Below are 20837 nucleotides of genomic sequence, written 5' to 3'. Positions count from 1 at the left end.
GAAAATGTTGTATGTTTCTATTCACCCCGCAATGGGGCGAATAGAAACATTGTTCAGTAAATATCAATACTTTTTTTATTTAAATGGGAAAATAAACACATTTTTAACTGCATCTTGAAGAAATATCAACATGTATTTACTCAGTGAAGAAAAAAATTAAAAATTTTGAAACCAAGTTCAATTTTAGATCATTTTTGAAATCAGCCAAAATGGCGGATGTTTCAAGCTATCAAAAATGATTGAGATTTGAATATTTTCTTCTCAAATTTTTAATGAGAAATGTAGCAAAATTTTTAATTTGAAAATAGTTTAGCGATAATCTGTTGTTATTGAACTAATGGAAAAACATATATTTCAGTAGGTTTCTAAAGTTTAGCATTGCATAATAGTCGCATTTTTAACTAAAGGTCGCTTTGTTTCTATTCGCCCCACTTTTTCTATTCGCCCCGTTTTACGGTACATACCGAATGCTCGCCATGGCCCTATGACCAACATTTGTATGTGTATAGACTTAGCTGATGTGGCTTTTCTAATAGGTAGTTCTTTCACTTTCATTGATTGTCTTCAAAACCTTGTCAAGTATAGAAAATAGATTTTATTTCATTTATTACTAGATTGAAGCTACATTGTACTTATTGAGTATTAGGTATTATTTTATGTTTAGCACTATTGATATTATCAAGGCCAGAATTCCCAGTGAGTGAATAATTTTATAGTACTAGAACACCATAGAAGATCGCTAAACATTACCTAATCATGGAACAGCTTTTTGCTCTATTATTTTAAGTAGATGCTATTGATCTCCCTTTGCTCCTATCTAGAGTGTCCATCCCGGGACATCCCGGGACAAGAAATCCCGGGATTTGACAAATTTCGGGATTTCCCGTTTCCCGGGATTTTAGTTCTGACATCCCGGGAATCCCGGGATTCCCGACATGTACGTAGAATTGGATGAAAACCACCTAAGTCCAATGCAATACATTGACATTTTTTTTATTCGATAAAATAGAAAAGTATCATTGAAAAGAGTAATTATTTTCCATAACAATGTACTAAGTAAGAAACACATATTTTTATTTGTCTAGTTGCAAAGTTTTAAGGCGAAGTAGGCCTTCATTGAAATTTGTACTGGGCATCGATGATTATGGCTAATTAATCTCACGATTGCAAATTGAAGAAAATCACTTGGTTTTGCACTGACATTGCTGAAAAAGTATCAGCATACTTTCTGCATGTGAGCGCAAGTAGTGATTATGATCAATATTACTTATGTTGACTGAGTTTTATCACTTTGAAATTGCGAGCTGCAATTTGATGCAGCCATGTTGATGGCTGCCAAAACGAATGACGGGCTACGTAGCCTAATTGCTTTTCTAATCAACATAAGCCATTTTTATAAGCCAATTCTGAGAAAGCGATTGATGATATTCTAAAAAAAATCCTTTAATTATCTTCAATTGTGTCTTTTGTCTAAAGTATTGATGAGTTTTCAAATGTCTGAAGCAAATAGTTTTATTATTATGACTTAATTTGTTACCATATTTCCATCCAAAAGTATTATAAAGAATTTGAATAAATCCCTAACAAACCTCATTCACTTCACAAGTATTTTCCGTAATCTAATTGATTTTTCCACAAAATTTTATTTTTTTTTCTGTACGGTGTCTGAAACATTGAAAATGGGGGTGAGATTGGGTCAAGCAAGAACGATAGTAAATTAAATTGCAAGACCACTTTTTTGGCATTTTACGATGCCGGGTGTTCTCATTCCTCATTAAGATGTGTTTATTCTTTCTAAATACAGCATCTCTGAAACATCAAACAAGTCTACTTGAGGATTCCGTGCATCGAATAACAATGCAACGAATTTTGACAACTTCTCAAACCAACAACTGTGTTTCGTGCGCAGCAACATCGCAAAATTTTATTAATTGTTTTTTTTTTTAATAAATTTAATTATTTATTAGTGTTTTCATATTACAGAAACATCTCACGAAAGTACGAATGAGTTGGATCGCTGAAATACCGGTACTATGAAGTCAAAATCTGCCTGAAATATATTGATCGAGGAATGTCGCACCGAAATATAACTATTTGCGAGGGTTTAAAATAATCACTGTTTCACCTCTGGGAAAACTGAATAGGCTTAATGGCAATGGGGATGAGACTTTGAAGATAATTTGAGGGAAACAAATAAGAAAATTTATGTGAACTTGACGATAAATGTTGGGTCTCATATTTTTTCTCATAGCTCTTCAAATTTTTGGTATAATCGTTCTTTTAAGTGGGTTTTTCATACTTGAGAAACATCTTAGATATCTTTTCGTCTTGTTTGCATCGTATTTCATCAATATTTTTCAGCTGTGAATGGTTTTGCAATCATATTCTCAAAAATAGGTTATTTCAATAATAGTGACCCAATGTCACCCCCTCTATGGGGTGAGATTGGGTCATTTTTCATTCACTTGTAGTGCCACTGTGAATAAATATTTTTCAATAATTTTTTGAACAGTTGTTAATGTACCATCAAAGTACATACACACCAAATTTGAAGTTTATTGGAGCTAAATTGCGATAGTTATTCATTAAACAAATCGTACATATGCCTTTTTGACCCATTGTCACCCCCAACGACGGTACTTCAACAGAATACGAAACCATGTATGGAATATTTATTTATTTATTTTTAACTTGAAATTTTGGATGAGGGAAAAACCCCTTTGAGTGATTTCTTACCGAAATCTTTCTTCAAAAGGCACAAAACCTCTTCATCTTTTCTAAAAACATTACAAAATAAAAAATCTTAACAATAAGAGACTCAAAGGGCATTGATCCATAGCAGAGCCCAATCCTTGAAGAAGTGGAAGGTCCTAGGAGAGGACCTATATAGTTAAGGTATCACATATAAAAAACTGTTCTTCAAAGCTGAAAAGAAACGTGCGAAAAAAAAGACAAGTATCATACATAATAAATTTACATTTCCTAAAATATTTGTAACAGATGTTGGAGTAGTATGATTTAAATTTTGAATTTGTTTTAAAAATTTATTTCTTGGTATAACGTATCTTGAACAATGAAAAATTATATGATCGATGTCTTCATAGAATGGTCCACAATCACATAAATTTGAATCTTTTATGTCGATGCGATATAAATGACTGTTTCAATTATTGTTGGATTTGTACTTCCATTTCTACCAAAATACTAGTTTTATTGAAAATTTTATCCAGCTTTTTACGAGCGCTAATGACTGCCACCAACAGGCTTGCTTTCTGATAGGGATTGGTCAATTTGACGTTTGGCTTGGGTCCGTTTAATATAAAACGACCCAAGCCAAACGTCAAATCGACCGATCCCTACTAGAAAGCGAGCCTATTTGCGGCAGCCATTAGCGTTTTTAAAAAGCTGGATAAATCCCGGGATCCCGGGATTTCCCGGGACAAGCTAAGATTTTAGTCCCGAATCCCGGGACGAGCAAAATGGCCGGGAAATGGATACTCTACTCCTATCCGCAACCCGGTGCACGCGCCCTGATGGTTTTCGAAAACCTTGTAGAAGATTACAAACCGTCAATGGCATTCCCAATTACTACCCCACATTGCACATTCAAGGGTCTGACTGTGCGCCTAACCCACCCTCAGTTTGTAATCTTCTCGCCAGTTTGAAATTATATTTTCCCGAAGTGAAAGTAATTTTGATGAGTGATAGCCGTACTATGCAGTAGTTTAACCAAAATCTTTAGGTCAGAAGACAAAATCTAAATTTTGTAATAAAAAGGTTGCCATTGCTTTGAAATTCACCCAACATCTAATCAAAGCTACTAACAACAGCGATCAATTATCAAAACTCATCGCTCCCTGGAAAATATAATCCCAACCCCAGGGAAAAAAACGTTCAATATATTTTTATTGATTTTTCTTCTACTTTATGATAGTTCAGCTAACATAGTTTCAAATGTCAACAGAGTCGGACAGATTTTGACGACTTGACAAATGTTTGAATTTAGAATTTCCTTTACCGCGTCAAATATGGTACGTGCACGGTACTGGTGCTCTTAATATTGTTACAACCAATAACGATACTTGCTGCGTCCGAAGGCAGATCAATTTGAGGTGGGAGGGAAATGTTGACGTGTTACTTGCTTCATGGAAGCCGAGGAGTCCTCTGCACTTCCACAAGAAAACACTTGTGGACACGATCCTGATTTTGCAGCTTGCTCAACAGAAGCGTGCTATAGATTGAACGGATTAAACTCGACTCTAAGGCTGTAGTTAAACGAGTTAAGAAAAACATCTATACTTACGTTGAGTTCCTGCTTCCGTTCGCGCCATAGGCCATGAAACCGGAACATCGACCGAACATACCACGCCCCTTCTGATCATGTGGAATCGGTGACAATCGTCCATGGCTGTTGTACTCTCGAGCATCATCCCCCAACCTCGCCCCGCCACCCATGGCACCATCGTCGTCCGATTCGTTGGTGAGATCAATCGGCTCCCTTCCATTCCCGTTGTCCTGATCCACCAGAACTACGTCGCTTTCGTCGCTTATGCTGCTCGTATCGGTGACCCAATCCAGTTGCAAGTCCGGCGCCGAAAGAACGTCACTGGCCCGTTGCTGTGCGGATTCCTGGCTTTGTTCGGTTTGGGCATCCGAAGTATCTGATGATATCCTAGCATGGTTCAATGGGTCGGAGCTATTATTATGTTGACTAGACACTTCCTCCAAGCTGCTCGCGCCAGAATTGTTGATCGTTTGAAGACTCGTGTTCATGGAGTCGTTTAGGACCACGGGGGATATATCCGCTTCTGTTTCTTTGATGATATCTGTAGTGTTAACGGGTTCTACTTCTACTTCAGTGAGTACGCTGTATTCACCGATAATCGGAGAGATTCTAATATTTTCTGAAGCTTCTTGATTGAAGTCATCTTCATCGGTGTCGTCGCTGTCGTAATCGTCATCGTCGTCGTAGCAATAACGCGGATAACGTCGCGTTCGACGATTCCCTGATTTGGATGCAGCTTCTTGGAGGATTTGGTCCACGAGATGACGATTTAGTCCACTCGGACCTGGCATCGGTTCTTCCGGGAGAGCAGGTTCCGGAGGAATGGTTTCTTCTGTTCTTTCGTCGATTTCAGCCTTACAGTCTTCCTCTTTCTTGAGTTCATACTCCTGTTTCATTTCATTGGCACATTCCACCTTTGGTTCCTTTTTGATCATGTTCTGATGGTGAGATGGACAACTTCGCTCTACCGTTGAGCAATTTGTGGTGCAACATTTACACGAACATGGGGTTTCCTGTTTAATTTGAGCATTATCTCTTGGTTCGACCTTTTCCTCCTTTTTCACCGGTAACATCCGACACGGTTCACTCGGCGTGGGAGCATGATCTTGCGGTTCAGATTTGATCGGTACTCGTGATCGACTGGGAGGGGGTTCCCTTTTGATGTGTCTAGGTTCTAAGGATGTAACTGGATGGTTAGGATGAGATCGTTCCGCTTGAGTCGTTTTCTTGGGTCTAAAATGTAAATCACAGTTGTGGTGGTGTCGTTTCCTATTGAATCCTCCGCGAACATCGCGATCTCCATTCCATGAACCAGCATAGTGAGGTGTGTAGTGACAATTATACTGGCTCCAGCCGAACTCAGATTCCTCGGAAGATCGTGGAGGCCTTGTGTATGACCGAGGTCTTGTGACCGAACTGGAGGAGCCTTCGTTGGGTCCAGGGGCGGAATCAGCATCCACTGGTTGACGTCCGGCGAAGGAACCCGAAGAATTCGGACGCGAACTGGAAGATCCATGATGAAAGGTCGGTGAGTACCGATTCGCTTGCTGTTGTTGAACATGAGGTGCGTGATGGTGATGGTGGTAATGGTGATGAGATGGGAAATATCCAAAGGAAGTCGGTCCAAACAGACCGTAGTTGGTGCGAGCTGATTCTACATGCGCCGTAGGAGGAAAATATGTCGGCATCGATTCGTAGAAGTTTGGAGGATTCCTCACCCGTGGTAAGACTAGAGGGGGCATGTAATCATGCATGCTGCCGGTGGCAAACAGTGGTGGCTCGACATCCAACTCTAAAAGAAGCAAGGAAAGTACAATATTTTAATACAATTTCATTTTGTAACATCTATCAAAAGCTGTAGTATATTTGAATATATATTAGTTAACAGGACTGGTAGCGATTTAGTGTCCTAAAAATTGACGACCTCATGCCTACAAAAGAGACCAAACAGGAACAACAAAAAAAGCATAACAACCGAAACAAGACGATAAGAGTTTTCATAAGGATTTATCAGAGTTCAAAGTTGTGACATTAATACAAGTATCACTGCTTACATAACTATATGAAATTTCAGAATTTTAATTCGGGTGTTTGCCCAAAGTTTTATTCAGATTCCGAAGATTTCTTTAGAACTAAATTAGGAGATAATTTTACCCCGCAAATTACTCCAAAAATCAACCAGGATTTACTACAAAGATTTTTTCATTATGTTCTCAGAGTCGTAAGTCATTTATTGATATTCCTAGAATTTCTTGTCCCTTGTACCCTCACTTTTTACGTATTCTACGACCCTATAAATTTATATTTTGACTAATTTACAGTCCAATGCAACGAATACACATTAAAATCAATTATTCAAACCATGCTCCACTCAGTAGAAGCGCATTTGTTTTGAAAACTTAAGATTTCTATTCATATAACAGATAGATTTGTAGTTAGAAACTCGCTAATGTCTTCAAGTATTCAATCAGTAATTTGGTGCCTCCATGAATTTCTGAGGATTTCTTTCAATCAGGATCAGGATTTTTTCTACGAATGGGGAGTTTCTTTAAGGGTACCTTAATAAATTACTACCGAGATTTCTCTAAGAAAAATACCTCCATGAATTCCTACAGAAATTCTAAGTTTTTAAACAGTATTTTTTTCTCAGGCATTTACCAAGGAAACTTTTCATAAATTCACGCGAGTATCTCAGAAAGAACTGAAAAGGAAGTCTTGGAGGATTTTCTGGATAAATATTTAATGATTCATAATTCGAATCTTTGGGTTCTAACTATCTTGCAGGATTTTATGAAATAATTTCTTAAAACGTAGGATGGAGTTCCTGAAAAAAAGTCTAAAAGAATTATCGGAGCAATAATTGCTGTAGTATTTGCTGCTCACATATTTTTCATTATTATCTCCTCGATTTGTGTCAAAAATTAACTCTGATAGTCACCCAAAGTTTCCTTCAGATATTATTCCGAAATTTACTCCACGAGTTCATCTAGTGGTTTTTCCCGAGCATCAAAGGAATTCCTCCAAGATACACACTCACAGTATTATTGGTCACCTTTTCACGATTATTAGTCACACTATTCCACATGTACTTCAAGGGCGAATGATCCATGATAGTGTAACTACTGTATCTTCAAGAAAGTGCTATGAATTTTTATAAGAATAAACCAAGAAATTATTCCAAAGAATCCGCAGATTTTGGTTTGAACTTTTTAAAACCTTCATGAATTACTTAGGGATAATTCCTTTTTAAATATTCCTCCAGAAATGCATTAATAAATTGTCCAAGGAAGTTTTCAAAGAATTTATACAGTAATTATTTTAGAGATATCTTAGGGAGTTACCAAGGGAAATGTTTAAAAGTTTTTGGAGAAATTCTTGAAAAATCCAGGATTTACGGATTTTAGAGAATCCTCAAGTAGGTGCTGATGTTCGAAGGATCTTAGAAAGAACTCTGGGCTCTTATGAAGTCTTGCAGATAAATTGCTATTGAAAAAATGATAAAGCGTATCCCTGGATAATATCCTGCAGATTTTCTAAAAGCATTGCTTGAAACAAAGAACGGGACGGATCATGAATCAATTTGTAAAGAAATTACCGGAGGAATAATTTCTGTAGTGTTCGCTGCTATGGAACCTTCTTCTTTCTGGCGTTACGTCCCCACTGGGACAGAGGCCTGCTTCTCAGCTTAGTGTTCTTATGAGCACCTCCACAGTTATTAACTGAGAGCTTACTTTGCCAATGACCATTTTTGCATGCGTATATCGTGTGGCAGGTACGAAGATACTTTATGCCCTGGGAAGTCGAGAAAATTTCCAACCCGAAAAGATCCTCGACCCGGTGGGATTCGAACCCACGACCCTCAGCATGGTCTTGCTGAATAGCTGCGCGTTTACCGCTACGGCTATCTGGGCCCCTGCTATGGAACCTTAAATAAACTTTTAAACAATCCATGGATATTTTACTTAGGGTAAATGCTTGGAGGAACTGCTGGAGTAAATCCTGGATGAAATGCTGGAGAAAACCGTAGACAAATTAGTAAAGGCATTTCATGAGGCATTCCTGATCGAAATTATTGTCCCTAGAGCAGGGGTTTTCATCCTTTTTGGCTCGCGGAGCACTTTCTGATATTTAATCGTTGCGCGGAGCACCTGTTTTTCATCTCCGTTTGAAATCGATTTTTACACGCTTAAATCGACCCTATAATTCCTACTAAAACCGTGAAGTAAGATTAACAATCATTGATAAAAGTTAGTATCTCAGCTTCTGGTAGTCCAAATTGACTGAAATTTGGATGACGAGATACAAAGAACCATAAATTTTGGAAATTCTTTGCAATGTAGTCATTTTCAAATGAGTTTTCGAGAATTGTTCGAAGACAAAAGTAGGTTACCGAGTATTTTTTTTTTATTTAACTTACAAACGGCACTTTGTGAGTGGTTGATGTGTTCTGCAAAATTCTAACTTCTGAAAGTGAATGGCTTCGCCGAGCAAACCAATTTTTTTTTATAATTTCAGGCATAAATTTTTTTTTTACATAATAAAATTTAGTTTATTTGTAGTTGAATTTTGCTAAAATAATTACAGTTACATTAATTACATTTCAACTCGGAGATAGAATTCTAACTCATTCACGTCCACTACATTATCACATCTCATGACAAAGGTGACATAATTTATAAAGAGTTTTAGAATTAATAATTTTTGCCTTCTGGATGTATTGTGCAGAAACCGGTCTAATAAGGTCCTCGAATGTGAGCCTCCTGTGCCCACCCAAGATTGTCGCCAGCACGCTTTGCAGGTGCCTCCACGCAGCAGTTACTCGCATACATTCACTAAACTTGTGTTTTAATGTTTCCGCCGTCAGGTTACAATGTAAGCATCGCTCGTCGTCCGCCCTTCGGATGGTGCGCCACAAACATCTGTGTTCAATTTTCTCATTCACGAGTAAATACCAACCGCTTCGTTGCTCTGGTGTTAGCTTTTTACTTGCAATGTTGCGCCAGACTCTCTTCCAATCAACTGCTGGGTGACGTAGTTCTACTCTTGGCTGATCAGTTTGTACTAGGTAGAACCGATGAATGCAGTTAGAGGAAGGGTTTTGCTGGGTTTCAGGAGGCAAACGTGGATAGGTTTGAAGGATAAATTTCAAACAGGGAAGGTCAGCGGGAGGAGGAGGATGATTTGTTTGAGAAAGAAAAGAGTTGTAGAATGGAATGGAATCAATTTCTCGGAGATGTCGGTTCATCAGCAGAGCTTTCGATTTGAGCATGGGTAGCTGTAGTTTTAACCCTCCTTGGTCGAGCGGTCTCGCAAGTTGCTGTATGGGTATACGAGCAGGATGTTTCTCCATAGAAAATTTCCCATGGCACTTGTCAACTTCGCCGCGTGGATGCAGTATAATGGTAACAACGAAGATAAATACCACACCTTCGACGTGATAAAAGTGTTGAGAAGGATCACTTTCTGATGGAGAGTGAGTGTACGAATCGAGTGTAGTCCGATTTGTTGTCCAATTTTTGTAACCAGTGATTCCCAGTTCAAAGCGATCATTTGCCGTATTGAATTGGCAAAACATCACACCTAAAATCTTTATTTCGGTGTTTGTCCTCACCCAGTCCACTTGAATTGGATTTCCATTTATAAAACCGACATCGATAGATGTTGTCTTAGTTAAGTTCAGCACAGCGCCAGATACATGTCCAAATCGCAGAATAAGTCACGCATTTCTCGAGCTTTGCATGCAGTCGTTACTATACATGCTAAATACGTCGGCATACGCTACAACTAGATCGTTGGGACCGCACACACGTTCAAGTGAGACCATCAACGGATGCAAATACAACACAAACAAATGCATCGATAGTGGGTCCCCTTGCCTTACCGATCGTTGGATTGGAAACGGTGTAGTCATATGGCCATTAATCAAACAGCGAGAAGTTGCGAGTGAAGAGATTCGTGTGAAGGAGATCTACGAATCGGTTGTTAAAAGCCGAGAGCTCGCATGTTCGCAAAGAGAAAAGAGTGTCTCACTCTATCGAAAGCGTGATCGAAGTCGAATCCGATGAGCTTGGCCACCTGCTTACGTGCCGTGAGTTGAGCTATTCGATCCTTCAATGCTAGGGTAGCTTGAAATATATTTTTCTCTCCGTTTGAGCACTTTTGAGAGCCGCTGAGAATGTGGTGGGTTCTCATGACATTGTCCAGTCGTGACTTGAGTATTCGAGAAAGTAGCTTGTAATCAAAGTTAAGTAGCGAAATCGGTCTATACGAACCAACAGTGTCGCCAGATACTTTTTTCTTCACAAGAACCACGACACCTTCGACGAATTTGGACGGAAAGTTTGATGTTAATGCTTCATTCAACAACAAATTAAGCTCGCGGTGGATAACATCGAAAACACGAAGATAAAATTCCTTCGGGATTCCGTCCGGACCAGGTGATTTTTTGGACGAGCTTGACTTAATTGCAGACCAAATATCGGCCGTGGTGATATCGTTCATGCATGCATTATTTGCTGCGTCGTTGTCTGGAATGATTTGGTTGCACTGAAATTCATCTGGCCGCTGTGTATCCTCTACTGGTAACGAATACAGGTCTGAAAAATACTGGAAGATGTGTTCTTCAATTGCTTGCGGGTTATCAATGATCTCTCCATTTTCGGTATCGAGTCGAGTTACAGCTGTTCGTTTCCTTTTTCTCTCGCCCAGCTGGAATACTGAGAAGGGCTCTCCGGCGACAATTCGCTCGTTTATACGAACGAAGGCTTGAGTGAAACGACGTTGCAAGTTCAGCATTTCTCCCTTGAGACGGTTTATAGTTGCTAGCATTGCCGGGTTTTGATAGTATGCATCGTATGCCCGACGTAGTTGAGCGTATAGAAGTTGCTGCGCATGATGAAACTCGTCATAGGCCTCTTTTGATTTCCAGCGAAAAAAGCTAGCTACTTTTGGCTTACCGAATTCAAGCCACCAGTCCATCCAGCTGCGGTAGTTGCGCCTTTGCCGAGTCCAGAACTGCCAGCGGTTTTGGAATTCCGCTATGTTTTCGTTTGTGAGGAGGTGCGGGCGCAGTGACCAAAATCCTCGCCCTTGCGGACGACCAAGATTTGGTAAACATAATCGTGATGTCACTGCCATGTGATCAGAAAACGAACATACGTGTGTATGAATGTTTCGAAGCTGTTCACACAATCTGCCACTGACGTATATACGGTCTAGGCGAGACGTTGAGTTCGCTGTAACGTATGTGTGGCCGGGATCTCTGGGACGAAGTTTAATCCATACGTCGTGTAAGTTTAGCTGTTGTATCGTGGTTCGAAGGGACGGGCTGGAATTGTGACCCGTAGCATCGCATTGCCGTAAAACCGAATTGAAGTCACCGGCGAGAATGACATTCTCGGTGTCGTGACGGAGATAGTAGGCTACGGTAGTGTTGAAAAAGCGTTCTCTTTGTGCTCTAAGGGCGGCCCCGGATGGTGCATAGATGCAACAAAGTGTAGTATCGTGGACTCGTACGGCAACCAGTCGCCCATCCAAACTTTTTTCCACATTCGAAAATTGGATATGGTCTTTCAAAGCGATGGCAGTGCCTCTTCTCGAGTGGTCCACGTTTGCAATGACGTTGTAGCCGGGTAAAACGAGTTGCTCGTTTTCAACCTCTTGGATAAAGAGAATGTCGATGTCCAACGTTCGAATGAAAGTACGTAGCGCATTTATTTTGGTGTTGTTCGTGATGGTGTTCACGTTTATAGTCGCAACGTTATAACTGGTGAAGAGAGGGCTTATTGATGAAGGGCATTGTCGTTGAGTTCGCCGGCACCATCGCACCGCATTTTCTTGCCGACTGGGCGTTTCACCGAGTGTCGGCTGGATGTTGATGAATCTGTTTCATTGCCGTCAGTTTTTTTGTGCATTCCTGATTTCCTCGTCACTCTGACCCACTGTTCAGTTTCGCTTCCTGCTAGCTGCACAGTCGATTTCGGCAGCTGATTGCTGTTTTCGGTACCTTGCTTGTCAGCCGGGGGTGGCATAGAGGAGGTAGACGGACACACATCTACATTCGTCAATTGTTGATTCTTTTTCGGTGCTGGTGGCGCCGATGATGACGTGGGCTTCGTACGGGGAAGGGTCGGGTTTTTCATAACATCGGCATACGATGCGTTGTTCGCTGCCAGTTTCTGGACCAACAGCTTTTTATTTTGTACGCACGATACGCCGTTGTGTACGTATTCGGTACAATACTTACACGTTTGCTGCTGTCCATAGTAAGACAGATTTGTCTTCTCGCCATCTATCGTGACGTACGAAGGGATGTTTTTCTTCACCGCCATCCGTACGATACGCACACCAGTCGGTAGACCGGAGAATAGATGGCTATCGTCCCACAGCTCCTCTCGGATTGCATGCGGCTCTCCGAACGCGCTGAGAAATTTGACGATCTTGTTGTTGGTGACATCTTCAGAGAGATTGAGCAGTCGAACCTCTACTGCTCCATCCTCCATCATCAGACGAAGTTTGTACGGTTTCCCGTCGATTGTTAGCTCATGTTTATCGTCGTGCTCTTCGACGGTTTTCTGCGCTACTTCGAGGCAGGTCGTTTTCACGAAAGCGATGCCATTGTTTCGACTATACTGTATTCGCAGCACTTCTTCGCGTTTCAGCCCTAACGTCACACCGACGAATTGGTGGACCTCCTCGGAAGATGGCTTTTTCGGCACATTCGCATAGTCGATGCGAAATGTGTTTTCGCGGCGTTTAATCGCGGACATTTGCACGCGATTGCGGCACAACGCGACACGAAAAACTACGATAGTATCACACTGAGTGGATGTAACTATTAGTAACTTGATCAAAATAGCCGGAGAAGGACTTCCGCAGACAATCACGACCGATCGGCTCGGAAGTTGAGCTCTAACTGTACCAATCGCTCAAAACTAACCGTTCTTAGAATTAAGTAAAACAAATCGCTCAATTACTTTGCTTTGTCTTCGGACAACCCTCTGAAACTCATAGAAAAATGAGTGCATTGTAATGAATTTACTGCAAACAAAATTTCAGGATATTTGTAGTTCGTCATGCAAATTTCAGCCAATTCGGACTTACAGAAGCTGAGATGCAGAGCCCTAAGCTCAGGCATTTCGTACGAAAAAAAAAAACATTTGGTTACTTAATACCGTCACTGAATGTATGTTGGTATGTTGATCTAATCTCAAAAGATTTGTTTAATTTGGTTGAGCAAGCTTTTTATTTCAGAATAACACTGTGACAATTAGGCATATAAGGCGTCATGTACAGGAGGAGGGGGTCAAGTAATGCGTAAAAAAAGTTGTGTAGCATCCCTAAATGGAACTATACCTATTTGTTCTTGTCAAATATTTCAAAGTTTATGACAGAATGGCTTTGGTTAGGAAATTTTCTGATCGGTGTTTAGTCAGACTGGACCAAGTGCCTCCGTACAATTTCAGAAAAAACGTATTCCAAGAATTCTGATCAGCATAAGATTTGCAATATTTTTAGTTAAACTGGAAACTTATCTATTTGATGGAGCATCTGTATAAAAATTGCATAGATATCATAATTTTTTTTCTCAAATTCTTAACTCATATTTACGAGGCCGAAATATCATCTAGTCTGCTCTGTCGGAACACCGACTATTTTTAGTTCGAACAACTAAGCGAGTTTCTGCAGCGAAACCTTTCTTTTTGAAGTTGAGTTAACCACAAGTTCAACACACAATAACATATTTATAAAACCCGTGAAATATTCCTAATGTATAACTAATAGTTTCATAATTTCGAAGATTATCAGAGTTACTTCAGTTCAATTTTTTTTCGACCAACTAAACTTTCGCACACTGAAAGTTCCAAATTATTCTACCGGGAAAAATTTATCTGAATCCAGGAAAACCTAATTTTGCAGCCAAAACTGCTCCTATGATCAAATTTTCGCTGACAGAATACTTTTAATCTTTCGATTCAATTTATTGCTAACCCAAATGCGTGAAAATATCCGAGGCACATGAAAGTTCGATAATGATAAAGATTTAGATACCGTGTATATAAGACTCGTAAAAAATACGATTCGTCATCCACCATAACTCGAAAACAGCATAAAATAAAGATAATTTAAAACCATATCAGGAGAACAAAACAGTTGTCAGGTTCTCAAAATCTATGCACATGAAAATTCAAAGTTGAGCTTCGTCTTATAATCACCCTAAAAGCATATTTTGAAGCTAAATGTTGTGATATCTCAAAGCACTGGTACAAATTTTCAAAGCTATCGCGGAGCACCTGCCATGGCTTCGCGGAGCACCAAGTGCTCCGCGGAGCACGACCTGAAAACCGCTGCCCTAGAGGATTCTTTGAAGCAATTATTGGAAGAAACTAAGGATGATTTTTTTGAGGGAATCCATATTGAATTGTCTGGAAGATAACTGGACTAATTATCGTAGCAACTCCTGGAGGAACTCCTGTATGGTTTCATGGAAACATACTACGAATTTCATCATGAACTCTGGAATAAACCTTTGGGGTTGTGAATCTTTTGAAGGTTTTCATAGTGAAATCGATGGAAGAGTCAGTGTAAAATCTATGAAGGAAATCTTGGAATAGTCCCTGGCAGTTTTCAATGTAAAAATTACATGAGTTACAGCTACATGAGGTCGTTGGAGTGCTCAAAGATTTCTTGGAACGAATGGTGGAGATATTCGTCTTATTCTTTCTTCTTCTTCTTCTGTCGGGTGTGAGATCACTGCGTCCATTTTTTAGAACTATTGTGATATACTTTTTTGCTTTTACAAAGACCCTCAGTGGCGAGAAAGCCACCGGAATGCTTTGCACGGTGACTGAACTTTTAGCCATCTGCCATTGATGGGCAGAAGTCCTAAGTTGCTGCATTGTGAATCCCCCAATCTGGTACAATCAGCCCGATAAAGCCGACCACTTCCCTGGGAGATGCGTTCCAAATATCGGCCGGCTCCAAAAAGGGCTTGCCAAATATTTTGGATCTGCGTTGTATATGTGCACAGTGCACTGCAGGAGCAGAGAAGGTGTTGAGAGGTTTCGCACGTTTCACTACAGAAACGACAATTTGGGTTTTCGATGGCTCCGATCTTTTGTAAATGGTATCTGCTGGGGCAGTGTCAGATACAGATTGTGGCATTTCTGTAATTCCTCTCTACGCTGAGCTGCGCACATTCAATGATAGCATACACTTCAGCCTGAAAAACTGTAGGCCACTGTCCGAGAGGGACAGAGATTTTAGTTCTTGGTCCGTGCACTCCAGATCCAGAACGATTGTTCATTCTCGATCCATCAGTGTAGAATTTGACTGAGTTTGGAGAAATACTCGGTCCACCTTCTTGCCACTCTTGGCTAGAAGGAATGAACACCGTATATGGTATGTCATAATTCACAACCATTTCCATCCAGTCACTGCATTTTTCTATAATTGGATTTATAGAAAATTCGCTTAGTATGCTTATTAGTGTGAGACAAAATTTAGATTCGCGCTCCAGTCCACTTTTTGGATTGCATTTAGGTCCCATAACAACTGTGCAAAATTTCAGCGCGATCGGAGAAACTATATTTTAGCGCTAGCCGTTCAAAGTTTGTATGGGATTTACTATGGGAAAACTTATTTTTGCAAAGAAAAATCGCCAGAGGTCGCCCATTGACCTCTATAAAAATTCTGAACACAGCCCTAGATAGGTATTTTTATGATGAAAAATATTGCCGAAGACCGTGAAACAATCCGACACCTGTGAGAAAAGTTATTGAATGAAAACCTATTGGCAAGGCGACGTTGATTAACACGTAAAGGAATAACAATAATAACAAAATCGGGCAAAATTCCCGAATAGTCTATGCTTAATAACTTTCTTCACAAGCATCGAATTGCTTTGCGGTCTTCGGCAATGTTGTTCATCGTAGAAATACCTATCGAGATCTGTGTTCAGATTTTTTATAGTGGTCAACGGGCGACCTTTGACGATTTTTCTTTGCAAAAGTAAGTTTTCCCATAGTAAATCCCATACAAACTTTGAACGGCTGGCGCTAAAATAAAGTTTCTCCGATCGAACTGAAATTTTGCACAGTTGTTAGGGGACCTAAATGCAATTCAAAAAGTGAACTGGAGCAAGAATTTAAATTTGTCATATAACCGTGTCCCAGGCTAATGCTTAGGTGACCGGTCAAATCACCTGGCAGAAGGTTTATTGATCGTTTTAGTCTCAGAGCGCTTTTCTCAGCATCCAGCTTTATGAACTAACAACTAGGGCGAATAAAGGGGCGCTGCGAACTGCACCAGTAATGGCGACGCACGCAGCGCGTTGGGTTTTGTTCAGCTTGGCTCTAGCCGTAACCTCGCTTGTTTTTGGCCACCAAACAAGGAAGCGTAGGCTATTCTAGACCGAACGATGGTTTTATATATCCACATGATCATATTAGGTTTTAGGCCCCACTTCTTTCCACATATGTCTTTGAGCATACCCACAGAGAATTGAGACCTTTATTAACCATGTATTGAAGATGTGTGTTCCAATTGAGTTTAGCATCAAGCATAATGCCAAGGTATTTGATTTGATTTGAGTCAACCAATTGTGTTTGATTAAGGAAAAGAGGTTGCAACTGTACCTTTCTGCGCTTTGTGAAAGGAACAATCTTAGTTTTTGAAGGATTTATCCCCAGTTTCTCTTTCAGAAACCAGGAGAGCGTGTAATCGAGAGCTGATTGCATTCTTGCAAGGACAACGCTTTCAATTTGCCGCGTACAATGATGACAACATCATCAGCGTAGCCAACAACCTCGAATCCTCTTTTTTCCAAGGTATTATGAAGATCATCTACCACTAGAGACCATAGCAAAGATGAAAGTACCCCTTTGTGGCCATGACAGTGGCGCACGATCCGCTCAACTCAGATGAGATTCGACGATTTGCGCGCATAGCATGTACCCAGGTAGCAATGCATGGGCCAAATTTTCTCCTATGCATTGCTGACACTATAGACGAATAGGAAGCGTTATCGAATGTCAAGAAATGCCACGATGGCGATTTCCTTTGCATAAAAAGTTTTCTCGATCTTGTTGACCAGCATGTGTAGTGCTGAGATCGTAGATTTTCCACTTTGGTAAGCGAATTGGTATTTGGAAAGAGGCATTGCTTCCATAAAGTCCAGTCATCTGGAATATGTCCTAAGACTAAACTGGCCTTAAAAATCTCTATCATGGGAGGGATAACCTTTTGCTCCTCTTTCTGGATAAGCGCTGGGAAAATTCCATCCATGCCAGCAGATTTAAATGGCTCAAAGGATCTTACTGCCCTTTCCACCCATGCTCGCGTAAAGGCTTCTTTGGCAATCTTCAATATTCGTCTTAGAAACACTTGAACAATTACTAGAAGAATTTCTGGACGAAATCCAGGGAGGTTTGGCGAAGTAATCTTCAAAAGAAATTTGTAGTGATCTCTAGAGAAGTTTGAAAGTATGCCACAAAAAAACCTGGAGAAATAACTCGAAGAATTCTTGAAGCTCATTAGGTATCAGGTATCAGAAGGCCGGCTCCAAAGGCACGTTCCCCACAAGTTGGGAGATTTGTGCCATCGCCATATTTGAGCCTATTTCATCATCTACCTGATGGGAGAGGAAAGAGAAGGGAAAGATGGGAGGAAATAAGAGTGGGGTCTCTTGAAGAGGGAAGATCGCATAAGCGAAATGAGAGCATGTAGCTCCATACCACAACAGCGCCCTAAAAAAAAGGCACTGCAAAACGCTTGAGCGTAAAGAGAGCCTATAGCTCATTACCACAGCGGGTTGTGAATAACAGAATGTCCTAAACATTCAGGTTCCTGAATTCAGTTTCACTTAATAAATGTCTACCAAGTAATTGGAATTTTGCAGAATTGTCTGTAGAAATTTCTTAAAACCCCCTCCCCTGACATTAAAAGTATGATTTATCAAACTTTTTTGAGATCTTATCCATCAAACATGCTTGAACTTCAACTTTAATTTCAAATATAATTTGGTTGAAATTGCACGATAAAATTAAGATTAAAACGATTTTTTCAACATGCTTGCAGTCTCCATACAAAACTCTTCGTTTCTCTTATATGGCACAATACAAACTTTTCTAAAACACCAAAAACAAATAACTTTTGAGCATCGATAGTATTATAAAATTTTGATGCTCGAGACAAAAACGTGTTCCGCAGTGTTATCGGAGGAATACTTGTTGTGGTATTTACTAGGAGTTACTTGGTAATAATTCAAGAGATGCATGGAACAACTGGAGGAGTAATTCTTGGATGAAATGCTGGAGAAAATTGTGAAGGCACTTCATGAGGAATCCCATAAAATTTTGTAATGGGTTTGCTGGAACAATCTCTGTAGGATTTTTTTAGCAATCCGGAGAAGAAATCTTTATTTTCTGAAAAAAAGTGCATGAATCGGTAAAGCAACTCCTGAAGGAAAAATACCTAAATAAATTTCTCCAAAAACCCTAATATTAGCGTTCATGAATTGCCTTGGAACTGTCCTAAACTTCCTGGTGAAATCGATGGACGAATCAGTGTGAAAATCTATGAAGGAAATCTCAGGATAGTCCCTAGTAATATTTTCAGAGTGTTCTTTGTGGAAATTATAGGAGGCTAGCGTTGGAGTCCTAAGAGATTTCCTGGAACATATTCTGGAGATATTCGTCTAAGAATCTATTTAAAAATCACTGGTGGAATTTCTGGACGAACCCCTGGAAGACTAGGCGAACGAATCTTCAGAGGAAGTTCTGAAGTGATCCCTGGGGAAGTTCTTGAAGGTATGCCAGAAAAATAAACTGAAAAAAAAATCCGAAGAATTCCTTAAACTTTTTTCGAGCAATCCGAGAAGAAATTCCGGAAGAACCTGTGCAATGTTTGCGTAAGAGATTCTGTAGATGCAAGTAGACTTGCAATTAAATAGTACCTCGAGTCTCTAAAAGAGAACTGCTACCAGTCCTGCCGGTTAACAATACTCACCCGAAACTTCGGCCGAATCCACATTCGATTGGATAGCCGTGTCTAAAATGTCTCGCAAGGTGTCTGGCCGGAAAACCCGACCAGAAGAGGGCGATGAGTGCATGTCTGGATCCGCTCCACCATTGGCCCCTCCCTCATCTTCCATACTTGTTCGTTGGGGGGTGCGATTCGCTGTGTATATCCCCAAAGTCCCTAAAACACCGATGGTCGCACCTCCGTCCCTAGAACTAATCCTTCGAGTGCCGAAGAAGTTACCACAGCACCTTCATTCTTCTCAAATTTTTCAATGAGAACACCGATCTTCTTTACAAATAGTACACATGATAACACCTTAAATCTACTAAATCAATCATATACGCAACAAACAATAACATTCTATTCACAGACATTTGAGTCGCCTTCTTCCATCTGGCATCTGCAAAATGGCACTTTTCCTTCCTGCCTTCGAAGAAGCCTTTCAGAGTAGGTTCTGATGTTTGACTTGATACGAAAGCCAAATGCGGCGCTTTCTGCTTATTGCACCCAAAAATTCAAATCACTAATCGATTGGTCCTGGTCGCGGCACTTCCGAACGAAACGGCCACCGAAAATAATCTACGCAATAAATTTTTATTTTGCTTCACTCAGCAATATTTTCATTTTCAACTCAGCCAGCAGCTGATATGGAACAAACACACAATCACTAACAACATCGAAAATCCAGAGAGGAGTGTTTTTGACATCAATCTACTAGCAGAAGGAGAACGTCGCAGTAAAAATTTCGATATCCACTTTTTGTTGCTGGTTTTGTCCTCTGGCTTCCTTTTTGCGGAGGTCAGCAGATGATTGCCCCGAAATAAGGGGGACACTTGCGTCGAGGAAGCGCAACGGGGATCGTTTGCCGTCGAAGAAGTTTGAGTTTGTGGGATGCAGCAACACCAAAACTTGCGCGGATGATCTTTTGAACGGGAAAAAGACGTCATCGATGGACTACTCATAGAATATGAGACGAAAAACGTCATTAGCACACTGATGGATGAAAAGGGGGTGGGACATTTGGCCTAAAGACCTTTTGCATAATTTTAAGAGTGGATGTTTCGCATATTGTGGAAACTTAGGCCACAGACAAACAGACGTCACACTCTCATCATTGTCCATTCTTCTTCTTTTCTGGCGTTACGTCCCCACTGGGACAGAGCCAGCTTCTCAGCTTAGTGTTCTTATGAGCACTTCCACAGTTATTAACTGAGAGCTTACTATGCCAATGACCATTTTTGCATGCGTATATCGTGTGGCAGGTACGAAGATACTCTATGCCCTGGGAAGTCGAGAAAATTTCCAACCCGAAAAGATCCTCGACCGGTGGGATTCGAACCCACGACCCTCAGCATGGTCTTGCTGAATAGCTGCGCGTTTACCGCTACGGCTATTTGGGCCCCAAACGCCCATCATTGTCCATCGACCACCTTTTTAACGGTCAATTCAAAAATATAGTAGGTGGCCAATCCGCCACCCGCAGCGCTCGCATCGTTTTTGTTCGCGTTTGACGTTTAAGCTAAGTATGCTG

General features: G+C 40.4%; 1 protein-coding gene across 1 annotated transcript in view; it reads right to left on the bottom strand.

The window, feature by feature from the left end:
- The window catches only part of LOC5564631 (E3 ubiquitin-protein ligase arkadia-B), a 34570-nt gene extending 14290 nt beyond the window's left edge, over positions 1-20280 (bottom strand). Inside the window, exons 1-2 of the mRNA XM_001648958.2 lie at positions 19292-20280; positions 4304-6077 (exon numbers count right to left, since the gene is read on the bottom strand). Of these exons, the coding sequence (XP_001649008.2) occupies positions 4304-6077; positions 19292-19436 (1919 nt within the window). The 5' untranslated portion in view covers positions 19437-20280. The remainder of the gene's footprint in view (positions 1-4303; positions 6078-19291) is intronic.
- Between the last annotated feature and the right edge of the window lie 557 nt (positions 20281-20837).

Source organism: Aedes aegypti, chromosome 3 (genome assembly GCF_002204515.2).
Source record: "Aedes aegypti strain LVP_AGWG chromosome 3, AaegL5.0 Primary Assembly, whole genome shotgun sequence".
Taxonomy (NCBI): domain Eukaryota; kingdom Metazoa; phylum Arthropoda; class Insecta; order Diptera; family Culicidae; genus Aedes; species Aedes aegypti.
The sequence above is the reverse complement of the archived record's forward strand: the minus strand, read 5'-3'. Positions and strand labels throughout refer to the sequence as shown.